The 14,767-nt window shown below is 34.8% G+C and overlaps 1 protein-coding gene across 1 annotated transcript in view; it reads left to right on the top strand.

The window, feature by feature from the left end:
- Positions 1-14,767, top strand: part of LOC150099669 (putative phosphatidate phosphatase) — a 109,677-nt gene that overhangs the window by 52,312 nt on the left and 42,598 nt on the right. Inside the window, exon 4 of the mRNA XM_090403587.1 lies at positions 10,637-10,694. Within this exon, the coding sequence (XP_090259713.1) occupies positions 10,637-10,694 (58 nt within the window). The remainder of the gene's footprint in view (positions 1-10,636; positions 10,695-14,767) is intronic.

Here is a 14,767-nt window from a genome sequence, read left to right on the forward strand (position 1 = left end):
GCCAACAATATTAGACTAGATGTAGCTTGTGTTCTCACCAAAGCAAGACCACCAAAAACCAACATATCCAATAAGGAATATAAAGCCATGCAGGAAATGAAGAAAAACAAAGAAATAGTCATCACCAAAGCTGATAAGGGAAACGCCACAGTAGTACTTAACCAAATGGACTACACAGGTAAGCTTAATGCTCTATTATTAGATCGCGCTACTTACCTCCCTATTGAATACAATCCCACCAACTCACAAATTAGAAAACTCCACAGGCCCCTTAAGAAGGTCACTTCTTGGCCTGTAGAAGTTACTAACAAATTAAAACTATTCAACCCCCCCCAGATATATGGACTCCCAAAAATACATAAAGAAAATGTGCCATTACATCCCATAGTGGATGGCATTGATTCCCCCACATACAAATTAACTAAACATTTGGCCAAAGCGCTCACACACTATACTGGCAACACACCATCACACATCCTTAGCGTTAATCCAAGCTAAATTTCCTCCCGATATCTCAGCCCTATTTCAGTTTTCACAATGAACTCAGGCTATTTCTTTGGCGAGGAAAATTCTACAAACAAATTCTCCCCTCCCTTGGCCAACTTCTTCATGGAGACTTTTGAAGAGAAAGCCTTAAACTCTGCCCCACAAAAACCAACCATATGGCTTTGCTATGTTGATGATGTGTTCGCTATTTGGCCACATGGCTCTCATACACTCCTCTCCTTCTTAACACACTTAAACAACCAACACCCCAGAATCAAGTTCAGCCTGGAAAAAGAGGAAAACAATAGCCTCCCGTTCCTAGACACACTAGTCACCCGCCAACCTGATGGAACCTTGGGTTTTCTCAGTTTATAGAAAACCCACCCATACAGGCAGATACATCCATCAACAATCCCACCATCCCCCTCCCCACAACAATATGGAGTTATTAAGACACTATACAACAGGGCTAAACTAATCTATTCAAATGACAGTGCCCTAACCACTGAACTAAACCACATCTTCAACACGTTCTCAGCCATGGCTACCCCCCCCCCCCCAAAAAAAAAAAAAAAAAAAAATCCAAAAAATATTGAAATTAATAAATCACAACCCCCTTCTTCTCCCCTTCGCAACGAGGATTACTCTAAATCCATCACCATTCCCTACATCTGAAGCACCTCGGAAAAAATTACCAAAATCTTAAAAAAAACATGACTTGACCTCTTGTTACAGACCATATAAAAAATTGGCATCCCTTATCCGCTCCACTAAAGACCAACCACTTTCCCTAGACTACTTGGTGTATACCAGGTCCCTTGGAGCTATAAGCTGTCCTACTTTGGCCAAACAGGCAGGACAGCAGATATCAGAATTTCAGAACTCAAGGATTACATCCATTTTCACCAGTACAGCCACTCTGGTCTTGCAGACCATGCTCTGGATACATGCCACAGAATACAGCAGAAGAAAGCTACAGTAATACACTGTAGCAAATTCAAATTTGAAAGACTTTTCATGGAATCAGCCTCAGCCCTAAGAAACATGCCAAACCTCAACAAATTTGTTTGCATGAGACTGCCCCAAATTTGGGAGACATACATCAGAAAACTTTCAGCCCAACAGCCAAGAATACCTACATAGCCCATCAGGATTTTTAGGAAAAACAATAGCTTCCTCGCTTCTTTCTCATTTACTGTGTGTAGTACCTGCGTGCACGTGTCTTTATTTTAAGTTCCTGTGAAGATGGCAACGTGACGTTTTTGAAATATTGGAAATATTTATTAAAGTTTAATTTAATTTATATTCTATTGTATGTTGTGAATTCCTTAAGTTATTTAGTAAGCATGTATAACCAATGTATAAGCCTTCTTACGAGAAAAATAATCTTGAATAAGTGTAGTTTTTGTTTTCTGTCAGGAGAAAAGCTACCTGTCTCCCCAAATCTCTTTAAAATTGCATTAACAGTACAGTGCCCAAACCAACATCACACTCATTTTCAATATGTCTTTTAATCATGGGTATGTGTGTGAGTGCTGAGAAAGAGTACATATTTTTGAATGCTTTCTTGGAGATGTATCCATTTTATAACTACACAAAATGAATAAAGCACTATGAATGTCAACTTGTTTGCACTATTAAAAATGCACAACACTATTAATAAACATTGTAGAGACAGTTAAAACACACAGCACTCAACTAAATACTGAACTAAAACAAACAAACAAAAAATGGTAAACCAAAACTAAACTTATTGTGAACTGAAACAAAAAAAACAAACTAAAACCAAGAACTTGATGAAAATTCTGCTCGTTCAGATTAATTTGTTTGCTACTGTCTCTATTACTTTCAAAACTTTTATAGCTTGAGTGCACAAACATTATTTGCCCATTTCATATGTAGCAACAAATGAACATTTATTATCCTCCCTATTAATTTTCAGAGCATCCCTCTTATTTTTCATATTAATTTGCTTAATATGTTTTCATGCACTTTCCATATGCTTTATTTTGAATGAGCTTTCATTGTTAATTTCTTTTTCCTCCACCCCTTTTCATTCGTTAATATCATATTTATTTATTTTTGTTACTTTTAATGTTATTTTTTGTTTGAAGTAGATGATAGTACAAATGAACAAAAAAACTGAGTGATTGGACTTGGGCTGGAAATTATCAGCATAATATTGCATGTAAGTATAAAAACATTTTTGTGTCTTACAAGTTGATACATGTTAGCCCAGAAATATTTCATTATATTAAAGATATGGTAATATTTTGCAGGACTTTGAGAGATTATTATCATAACAAATTTCTGAGGAATCAAGAACTCATCTTTTGAGGCCTCTCTCTCTGTCCCTCTCATTGAACCTTTTTTATCCATAGTATTATCCACAACACACTGCTGCAGTGCATTTCACCCACTTACCACCTCATACAAAAAAAAAAAAAAAAAAAAAAAAACTCTTTGTTATGCACATATTTAACTTCCAGAGATGGCCTCTCATCCTCCTTCATTTTCTGCTATGTATTATTAATTCTGTAAAATCTCATAAATTTAAATGCCTCAAATACACCATCTCCTTTTTGTAGCCACTAAACTGTGCAATTTTACATATCTTCATTGCATTATTCAATTGTCTCGAGATCCTTTAAAGATTTTACATGATAATGAAAACCAGATTACTAAATTTATGTACAGTAATCAATGTGTGATTTGACCAGTGCTCTGTATATAGTACAACCACTACCTCCATATTTCTGTTTGTCTGCTCCTTATCATAATAGCAATGTGCTGTGTAATCTTTGCAGCACTTGTAGTGTGTCCTCTAAGCTTCAGAGAGTAGAGTACATTACACATCACAAAATAAAACCAGATTGCTAAAGCAAGACCTTCATTTTACAAACTCATATGGACTTCCCCAAAATGTTTATATCTATCAATCCATTCCTGTAACCTATTCTGATTAGTTTTTCCATTACCACAACTGTGAATATGCAGTAGTTTGTAACTGGAAATTGGTTCGAGGTTATATTGCAAGTGGTTGCATAATTTAGTGCTCATGTGAAATTAGCAATTTTTATCTGTTTTATTGTGTTTTTTCATCAGAAAAAACACAGTACACACAAAAACACATATTCGTGTTTTTAGAATTAATTATTAGCATAATATTGCAAAAGTTCACTAATGCTTTTATTGTGATATTGTCGGCATGACACCAATGGAGAACAAAATGGATATCAATAAAGAAATAGTGCACTTAAATGTTATCCTTCACAGGACAAAGCACGAAATTGAAAAACTGCAGAAGCGGCAAGATTTAAGCAGGACTGAAAAAAAGAAAGAAGCTGATAATCTGAAAGAATAATAAAGACCGACTGAACAAACAAGAAAAAACAGTTAAGGAGAAAATTATATATGAAGACTCGATAATCAAGGGAGCACTTAACAAAATTATGACAAAATTGTGTTTCTCTGGAGCAGAAATTCATGATATTAGCCACACCATCCGGATACAAAAAAAATGGTAAGTTGAAGGAAATGATTGTCTTGGTTGTTACCAATGATTTGAGAGGTGAGAAGTATTTTATGAGGGGGAAGATGTAAAGGAGTTGTTAGAAGAGGCAAAACTGAAGAGTGAGAAGGTGAGGATTGTAAGTCTGCTACAACGCTATGATAGAGGCGTACTCAGAAGGAGGGCATTGATAGCCATTGAGTCTAAACATAGATTTTGCAAAAGGAATGATGTAGATGCAGTCTATCTAACCATTCAGATAGACTGCATCTGAATGGTTTTGGTAGTTAGGTGTCTGGAGAGCAAGAGAGCTTTGTTCACTAAGCATGCTGACATGCAAATTCAGGGAACTTAAGCAGTTGGGGTGGAAGCAAGTGAATTTGTGTGAAGGCACTCATGAAGTGACTGAGTCTGAGAATGACCAATTGAATGATTCTAGTCAATCAAGCAAAAATATTGAATCGGGTAGCTAATTCAGAAAGTAAATGTGGGTGCAGGAATAAAGAGACGTTGCCATTTTTATATACTATGCCAGAAGTATCAGGAACAAGAGGGAGGAGTTTTTGGCAACCTCGCCAAAAGTTATAGGCATTATTGAGACTTGGCTAACAGCAGATGATGTAGTTACAGTGATTGAATGTGAAGGGTTTAGTATTTTCAGGGAGGACAGAGAAGAGAGGATGGGGGGAAGAGTACTACTAATGATAGCAGATGAATTACAACCAAAAAAGAATTGGAAATAGCGAGAGGGTGGCTGTTCATTTGAAGCAATCTGATGTGAGATTAAGACCAGTAAGACAAAATATACAGTTAGTTGTTGCTATAGGCCAGGGAATTCCCAAGATGATTTGGAAAACATGCGTTGCCAAATTAGTATAATGAGTACAGCTCGAATGATTATTATGGGGGACTTCAACTATGGAGATAAAGACTGGAAGGAAGAAACATCACATGGCAGAAAGATAATAGAATTTATACACCTGCTGAGAGATAATTACTTAAGGCAGCATGTGATGGAGGGGACTAGGGGGTGAGAGAGTATTGAACCTGGTCATAGGATCAGAAGAGCTGATGTGGTGACAATGTTGTCACCACATCAGTGTTGTCACCTTGGTTATGGTGACATTACCTCCAATTGGTAAAAGTGGCTATGTGGTCTTGACTTGGTAAATTGTAAAACATGAGGACATATTCCTTCTTGATAGAATATTCTATCAAGAAGGGATATTTGTGGAACTGCAAGGCAGGTGATTATGACATGCTTAGGAAGAAGCTTAAATCTGTACCATGGCATAAAACACTGCAGGGTAAGGATGTCAGTAGTGCATGGGATATAGTTAAGGGTGATCTAGAGGAAGCAGTATTAAATTGTATACATGGACAAGGAGGGTTAATCGGGTAGGAGTTAGATGGTTGAGTAATATCATTAAACACGAGTTGCAGAAGAAAAAAATGCTGTGGAAGGTATATAAAGAGAAATGTGACCAGCAAACTCATGAACAGTACAAGGCTCAGGCAAGAAATGTGATCAGCATGGCAAGGAAAGCAAAATCAGATTATGAGAAGAATTTAGCCAAGCAGGTCAAAGAAAATCCCAAAGAGTTCTTTTGTTAAGTCGCAAATAAGATGAAGAATGACTATGGAAGATTAACCTTAATGACTGATGATGATCACAAGAAGACAGAAGTAGATAAAATAGTTGAGTTACTGAGTGACCACTTTGCAAGCATATATCTTCCTAGTGAGGTTACTGCTTTAACTCATGTGGACACTAATGTGGACACAGAGGTGGATGAATTGGAGATCCTTAGGATATTGCAGAATCTCAATGTAAATAGAGCTGTGAGATTAGATGGGATATCAGTTAGGGTTTTGCTAGAATGTGTAAGATAACTGGCAATGCCTTTAACTAAGCTGTTTAATTTAAGTGTCAGCTCTGGTAGAGTTCCAAGGGAGTAGAAAGAGGGCAAAATTATTCCTTTGCATAAAGGGAGGGTCTAAGACTACAGTAGCAAATTATAGAACAATCAGTATCTCAGGCTTAGTGGTAAAAGTACTAGAAAAATTGGTAAATATAGAATTCAAGAATGGGTAGATAAAAATATGATACTGTATGAGGGTCAACATGGCTTTGTGAAGGGTCAGTCATGCCTTAGTAATTTTCTAACTTTTTTATTATAGAGTAACAGCTGAGATGGATAAGGGAAATGGCTACATGATGATTTTGCTGAATTTTGCAAAGGCATTTGACAGAATACCACGTGGAACGCTGTTATGCAAATTAGAACAAATGGGGATGGATATGACACTAAGTGGATAAGAGGGTGGCTGCTGGACAGATATCAAAAAGTGGTATATGGAGGGACAGAATCAAAGCAAAAACAGGTGACTACTGGTGTGCCACAAGGTTCAGTGCTGGGACTGTTGCTGTTTAATTTGTACATAAATGATATAGGAAGTAACTGGAAAGGAAATATTCAGTTGTTTGCTGATGATGCGAAATTAGATAGAGTAATAGTTAATCAAGGCTATGTGGAGAGCTTGCAGGATGATTTAAATAGGCTGTCAGTGTTGGCAAAATTTAAGGGATGTCAGTTTAATGTTTTGAGCAATGTAAATTTATGCATTATGGGATAAATAGATTACAAGCTGTGTGTCACATTGATGGCACCATACTCCAGGAAGTAGATGAAGCTAGAGATTTAGGGGTGGTGGTAGACAGAGAGTTAAAGTTTAGAGGACATATTGCTAAGGTAGCCCATAAGATTACTTGGCTAGTTAAGAACACATTGACAAGTAGAGACAAAGAAGATGTAATTCCTCTTTATAAGACCTTGATATGCTCACATCTGGATTGCTGTGCTCAAGTCTGGTTCCCTGGGTTTCTTGGAGATGAGGAAGCGGTGAGAAGAGGATTCAGAGGCGGGTGACCAAGATGGTGAGTGTCCTGTGGAATGTTCCCTATGAGGATAGATTGAAGGTATTTGGATTGCAGAAGTTGGTTGATAGGAGAAAAAGAGGGGATAAGATAGAAACATTTAAGTTGCTTAAAGGATTTTATAGTCTAGATGTAGGGGAGATATTTCAGCACTTGACTAGAGGGACCAGAACAAGGTGTCATCCCTGGAAGTTAAATAAAAGTATGGTCAGTAGTGGTATGAGGACTAGATTTTTTTGCTTGGAGAGTGGTGAATGAGTGGAATGGGTTACTAGAGTCAGTTGTGGTTGTGGATAGATTGTGTGGATTGATTGGGTCTTCCGCAATGAGTCTTCAGACTCCATGGAGGTACCTGTATAATAATAATAATAATAAAAATTATGTACTAGCACCACTTTTATTATTGATTTTCTTTTAGAATAAGGACATTCCATTGAAAATTGGCCTACCAAAAATACAAAATTGGTTCTTATATTGGGTAACAGTTGATCACAGCCTGGAGTTAGGAACATTGTTAAAGGACAGAGTTAGTTTATACTGCTTATTCACTTCCTAACTTAGTTTGTCTGATCCATCTAGGAGGGATTATGTTTTATTTATTTATTTATTTTCTTATTTTTTTTCATTCACGTCCAGCCCACAAATGTTTGTAAACCTATAGTACAAGTATACCAGTGTTAACACCATTGGTGAGATAAGGGATAAATTAGCATCATTATTATCATCAAGTTCCTGACATGTATGCTCAAGATGTATATTGGATATTATGATAGTACTACATGAAAAACTTACATCACCACTAACTTCCTGTCTACAATTTTCCTCCAATTCAATCTGTTACCTGTCAAGACTCCAACATTAGCAGATCTTATATTTCTGTCTTCTAAGGCACTTTTTCTGCCAACCTGGCAGAGAACACTTCTTTTGCTTATCTTTCCTCTCCCATTCTGTTTAAGTGACCATATTATCCAATACCATACCATACCACACAATAATAATTTATCCCTTTTGGGGGGGGGGATAAATTATTATTATTATTGCACTGCCATGTCCTAACACTCATCGTAGGAGACCCCAACTATCAACACAGTATCTATCGTTCCTCTCCTTGAAACCATTAACAGATAAAGCACTATTGGTTGAAGAGGGGATGTGATAACTACTTGGCCAACAGATAACAGAATAAAAAAGTTAGTGATGCCACACTAACTTTTTTATTCTGTTATCTGATTTGATTTCCCATTTTCTCAAAATATTGTGCTAAAATAATCAAAATTGTTTTATAAGTTCTCCATTGAGATTACAGTTAATGTTTTCATATTCCTACCTGTTTTCATGGTTTTTGATTACTGATTTTTATACAAAATTTATTATAACACTTAGTTAAATTTAGGAGTTGTAAAATCTATCTTCAATTCTTCTGCTTCCGTATCTGTCATATGCACCAGTTTGTAGAATGTTATAATTTTATACAATTTACAGATTTCTATTTATCAAAATCTGGAGCATTGTCAAATTTTAAAAACACAAGTTATTTATTTACAAATAAAGAATAAACAATTTACAAATTATGAAACTTTTTTGTAAGCTCATTCACACATCCATTCTTACTTTAATTCTGTTAATCTTTTGATCACTAAAAAGGTGATCAAAAGATTAACAGAATTTGGCTACAAATGTCATTTCAAGAGTTAAACTAGTAACATGTATGACAGTCATACTTAGTATGACTGTCATACATGTTACTAGAATAAACTTACTGCAATATCTTTAGGTAATAATAAAATCTTTAATAGTCACTAAGTATTAACACCTTTATTCTTGTTTGTCTGTGTAGCAAAGGAATGTTTTTCTTAAGTCGGGCATATACTACTTTCACACTGAGTAGCGTTATCATTAATTAGAAAAGCATAATTATATACACTATTTACAAATCGTAACAGTTGAATACAGGTGGTATGGCAACACAATGTGAACTCAGTGACTTTGAGACAAGTGTCATTGTGCTGCGATTCAGGTCCAGAGCAGACATCCTTGATCTGTCGCTGAACTCATTTCTGCTTTGATGGAGGAATGGAGACAAATTCCACCTGATGTCTGCTGCACATTGGTGGAAAGCCTCCCTCATAGGGTGCAGGAGGTGATCAAAGCCAAGATTAACATGTTACTCTTGGCTTTTTTTTTTGTAATAACTTTATATAATTTTTCATAATTTTACAAATTATGAAAAATTATGGTAATTTTAAACTTATATTTATTTATTTTTTTTTACCCCAGCTGTTTTCCAAAGGAGTGTGAGAAACTAAAGGGCAACAGATTTTTTGGAAAAACTCTGAAAATTCAAATCTTTTCTTTCTTTACAATTTAGCTGTAAATTGCTAAAGTGTCTGAACAATTACTGATAGATCAAAACAGCATCAAAATTTTCAAGTAGTACAGATGCTGTTTATGATTATCAACTGGCAGATCAAACAGTGTGGATTCAAGAATTTGCAGTCTCTGGCATAGTATGTTGGTTCTGATGAATGCCCAAGTGCTACTTTCTTTGAATATTTTATTTTAATGAAATAAAATTCTAAATCCTGTAATATGATATTTCATATATATTTCTTTATCAAATAGGCTCTGGCATATGGTAATTTTAAACTTATATTTATTTATTTTTTATTTTTTTTTACCCCAGCTGTTTTCCAAAGGAGTGTGAGAAACTAAAGAGCAACAGATTTTTTGGAAAAACTGAAAATTCGAATCTTTTCTTTCTTTTTTTGGAGTAAAAAGACTAGATGAATATAAAATGCAACACTGTCAGAAATTCTTAGAATAAAATTTCCATCTATTATTTTGAAATAGGTTGTTAAGAGTATTTACTACTGTATTTAGTAATACAATAAAACTTCTACTTTGTTTGGATTGCATATGTTCAGTGCATTGTATGTGTGTGGAAGGAGTACTATATAGGGTCATTTTCATTCTGGCTTATAAGCTAAGCTATCAATAAATACAGATGCTGTTTATTTATTTATTTTTTTAATTTTTTTGAAATTTTCCCACATTACTCTATTCAATATTGCTTGCCATTTATGCTGGCAAGTGTTGAATTTCATTTAGTGTTGAATGATACAGGAACTCTTGCTTGGATATGGTGTTGTTATTATAGAGCAGAATTTCACCTGTATTCTTTGTATCAGTAATAGCACCAGTTATGTCGATGTGGTACTTCTCTAATTCTTCTGCCAATTCCACTTCTTTTCCATTGATACTTCTTGGTGGTGCATGTTTTCAGTTTTGAATTTTTTAAATTCTGCTGATGTTGAGATGAAAACAGTGGGGATCTTGTTTAATTAGCCTGCATTCTAGCCAGTATGAAATTATATTATGTTGTGCCATTGTTTTACTTTTGGTTTAAGCCAATGCAGAATGTAGCTTGGTCAGCCAAGTTCCAGACACACACCTACTTACAAGACGTATCACGGGACAGTGACAAGTTGATATTAGGTCAGAAGTGCTACACATTCTTTATAGGCTGAAACCCTAAACATAAGATTCATTATATCATGATTTTTGATAATTAAATCTGTCAATTATCAGTTAAATCTGTTAATTAAATCTGTATAATTGGATAACTATTTTTTAAAAAATTCTCTGAATGTTTGTTATTTTAATAACATTTAATTAATTAATTTATTTATTTTATGTTTTAGGCTGTCATTTCCTTCTGGACATTCTTCATTTTCAGCATATTCTATGGTATATCTTGTGGTAGGTTTTTAAATAAATTTATTCATTGTATAACAATATAAACTAACAAATATGATAGACCAGACCTGTTTTGGTAATATATAATTGACTTTGTTACACCTTTTCCCTATCTGTTTAAATATATACCAAGTTTCATAGTTGTCATATAATATTTTAATTCTGGTTAATCTGTTAATTAATCTTTTAAGCAATTAACTTAAAGATTAATTGCGTCATTGATGAACTGTTACAGATGTATGAGATATAAACCAAATGCATGCATTTGGTTTAAGTGTGTGCACATGTGGTTTGGTAGGGTGGAAAGAGAATACATCAAGTATTCCAAAATTGTCAGTTTTTTTACATTGCTATTTTATTTCGTTCTGGTATATTCATAATGAAAATTGTTGTGTCAATGTGTATAGATGTTGGTCTCTACATTGCAAAATTTATCAGCCCCATATATGAGAGGTCCCAAGATGTGACATGAGGATGCTGTGTGCAGATAAATGGTTAGGGAGAAGAAAGGAATTCATTGAGTTGCTTGAAGAACTGAGAGTTGTAATCATTGGCTCTTCAAGCAACTCAAAAAAAAACTAGAACTACGGGGGAAGACTGTCTCAAACAGCAGAAGTGTAGGAAATGAAAGAAGAGGCTGAGAAGTAGGTTTGGTACATTTGAGGCTGAACTGTATATGTGTATTGACATCAGCTGCTCATGTTCACACACGATTTAAGGAAGTGGAGAGATGGTAATGGCTAGTTCAGTTGATCAGCATCCATGGAAATACTTAACTGTAGTGACAGAGAAATTATGGGAAAATGACTGGAGGAAGTTGGTGAGAGAGAGATGGGGGTCATCAGTTAAATGAATAGGCCTGAATACAGTCAGCCATTCTGAAGGATGTACTAGGTATGCTACTCTAAATTTGAGAAAAATATTAGAACAAGAAAGAATACCAAGCTTTTTGGAGGGCTGATGAGGCAAACGACATGTATTTGTGCTGAGATAAACTAACTGTGAAAGTTAACCCAAGAAGAGAAAACTGATCCATTGGCAAAATGAATATTATCAAAAGAGAGGGAGAGCAAAGCATGTTTTTTTTTTCTTCTGGGAAGTGAGACAGGATTGTATTTTGGTAATGGAAAAACTCACCAGTTTATCTTCACCCCACTTGAGAATAGCAAGGAGATCAGTGTTGAAATTGGTTATAGAGGATCTTGAAGGTCAAAACCTGAGCACTACAAGGTTTTGAGAATTAAAAAAAAAAAGAGGAATGCACAGAGCATAGCATGGATATCAAAGAAAGAACATTAATATATAGGAGGAAGAGTGTCGTTGAAAGCAGAGCCATACTCCAGCAGTGATTTGAAAAATCTCGTTGAAAGGAAATCATCCACCATGGCTCATAGTGAATAACCAGAGAAAAAGCTGGTGATTTACTCACAAAGGGTAGGAGAAATACTGTAAGATGGTAGTTTGGTAAAAAGACCACAATGTCCGACTCACTCAGGCGCCTTGGAAATATCAAGAGAAACTACTCGAGTTTCTCCAAACTTTCCATGGCCTGTGTCTAAAGGTGGATATGGTTCAGCTAAGAGATCCACTGTGGAGCAAGAATGACAGAATCTATGTTGATCACTAAGTAATTGGTGAGTCACCAAGTAATGAAGCAGTTGGCTGTTGATGACCTTTTCCATTATTTTTGAGAGTATTGAAGTCAGAGCAATAGGGCAGTAGTTTGATTATTGACTTTTATTTTCTTTTTTTGGAAACAAGCTTGATAATAATTTGCTATAAAGTTGTTTGGTAGATGTCAGATGACTCTACAGCTTGAAGGGTGAATATAGGATGGATATTAGTTCTGGTTAGTACACCTGAAGGAATGCCATAAGGGTATGTTGTCCACCTGGATGACACATCCTTGAAAAGTGCACTTAGTAATTCAATCATTTCTTTTGCTTCTGTCACTTTCCTACCATTGGCATTGATTAAAGTTATCCTTGCATAAGTAATTATTCTTCCTCTTCCTTGATATATACTGAAATTTTTGAAATTCCTTTGGCCTACTTAGCTAATTTTCTTTCATTCTGATTTAGACCTACTTATCATGTATCATCCTTATTGCCTGCACTTTGTATTTCTTATGATGATCACCTTTTCTTTATATTCCCCCCCCCCTTTCCCTATCTTCTGCTTTATGTTGCTATTCATTCATTTATTCTCTACTCAGTCTAACCTCCTGGCCACTTCCCATGCAGTACCGACATTCTTTCTTTGTAGCTTTTTATGCTATGGCACTGCTTTGTGCTGCCTCCTAAGATTTTCATAATCACCAGTTTTGTGGTTCCACATAAACCCTTTCCCGAGTAAAAAATCCCAATCGGGGAAAGTGACCATGTGGTCTTGTTCTGGCAGGTCATTAAACATGTGGCAGTGTGGCTACAGCAGTTATACATATTTCTTCTGTATAGTAATATAGCACTCTCAAACTTCTGCTTTCCTGTATTACATTTTGTATTGGGTAATTTAAATTCCATTTCCATCTTGCCATGCACCCTTTGCTCCCTTCAAACTATGGCTCATAATTGTTTGATCTGAACTCATTGTGCTAATCTGCTGATGCATGGCATCCGCATCATTGTGTGCCTGCTATCTGGTTTATAGCTGCAATCAACAGTATATTTTATCCTGTTGGCTTCTTTCTCACACCAGATAATCTCAAATGTGATCTAAAATTCTCCTTAACATCTATTTTTCTTGGTTGAAGTTCTTTAGTTATCATTAGTAATACCTCTCTATCTTCAATGAAAATACAATATTTCTTACATTCTATCCCTATAACTAAACTTTATGTCAACCAGATCTTGCTGATAATTTTTGGCCATATCAAGCTGATAATGCCAAAAACTTCTCCCCTTTATTTCTCTTGCTTTTGATATTTGCATAATTCCATTTAAACATTGCATTTATTTATGTAAGTTAGTTATTGACTACATTATTACAAATTTTAAATTAGCCAAGTTAATTCTAGATTTAAGAGCATATTGAGGCTTTGAATGTCAAAAATTTGATTTAAATCAAAATGGCTAAAATATATATAAAGTGGAAAATAACTATCAACTGAGTTATTTTCCACTTCATCATAAGATCGTCATGCTAGATAACAGTATCAGAAATGAACTGATTTAAAAACAAAAACTATACATGAATCAAATGAGGAAGTAGAATGGGAAAATCTGAAAACAAATTCTGATGAGCAGTAACAGAATGCTTAGGAATAAAGAGTAAATGGAATAGAAAAAAAGAGGCCTATGAAACTGGAACAAAGAAATAGAAAATGTAATAAAAACAAAAATAGAGAGTAACCTGAAATGGCTAAATTCCAAGACAGTAGATGCAAAATAGAGTACAAAAGAAACATTTCAATGGCAAAACAAGAAGTAATGAAAAAACATGGAGCGTGAGATGGAACACTTTTGTAACAGAACTAGAAAAGGATATATCTAAGCCACAACCAAAAACCTACAAAATAACAAAATACATGAACAAAGTAATAAAAGATAAAAATACAAACAATAGATTTAGAAAAATCTTATTTTCAAAATCTCTTGACTGATGATAACAAAGAAGTAAATTTTATACAATAAAGAATGATCTAACAGAAAATACAATGTCAGAACTAAACAATACAATAAATAAGATGAAAAATATGAAAACACCTGGAGAAGACAATATAAACATGGAACTGTACAAAAATGCAGGTGAAAAATTTAATGAAAGACTCCTGAAATTCTTTAACATGGTCTGGATTTCTATAAAAACTCTGAACTCTTGGGGGGGGGAGCACTAATCATTCCAATTTATAAGAAGGGAAATAAAGATGACTGCTCTAACTATAGGGATAGTAAAATTTATATTTACTAAATATAGGGTACTAAATATATGCAGGAATATTACAAGAGGAATTAAATTTAGTATTGTAGATTACAAACTACTAGAAGAGCAGAATGGATTCTGAAAAAGTCTTGCATAGACTCGATTATTACTCTAAAATTAATAATCAAAAAGAGAAGAGAATTTCAAAAGAACAA

This window comes from Typopeltis vanoorti, chromosome 14 (assembly GCF_054136105.1).
Source record: "Typopeltis vanoorti isolate ZY-2024b chromosome 14, IOZ_Tvanoo_1.0, whole genome shotgun sequence".
Classification (NCBI taxonomy): Eukaryota; Metazoa; Arthropoda; class Arachnida; order Uropygi; family Thelyphonidae; genus Typopeltis; species Typopeltis vanoorti.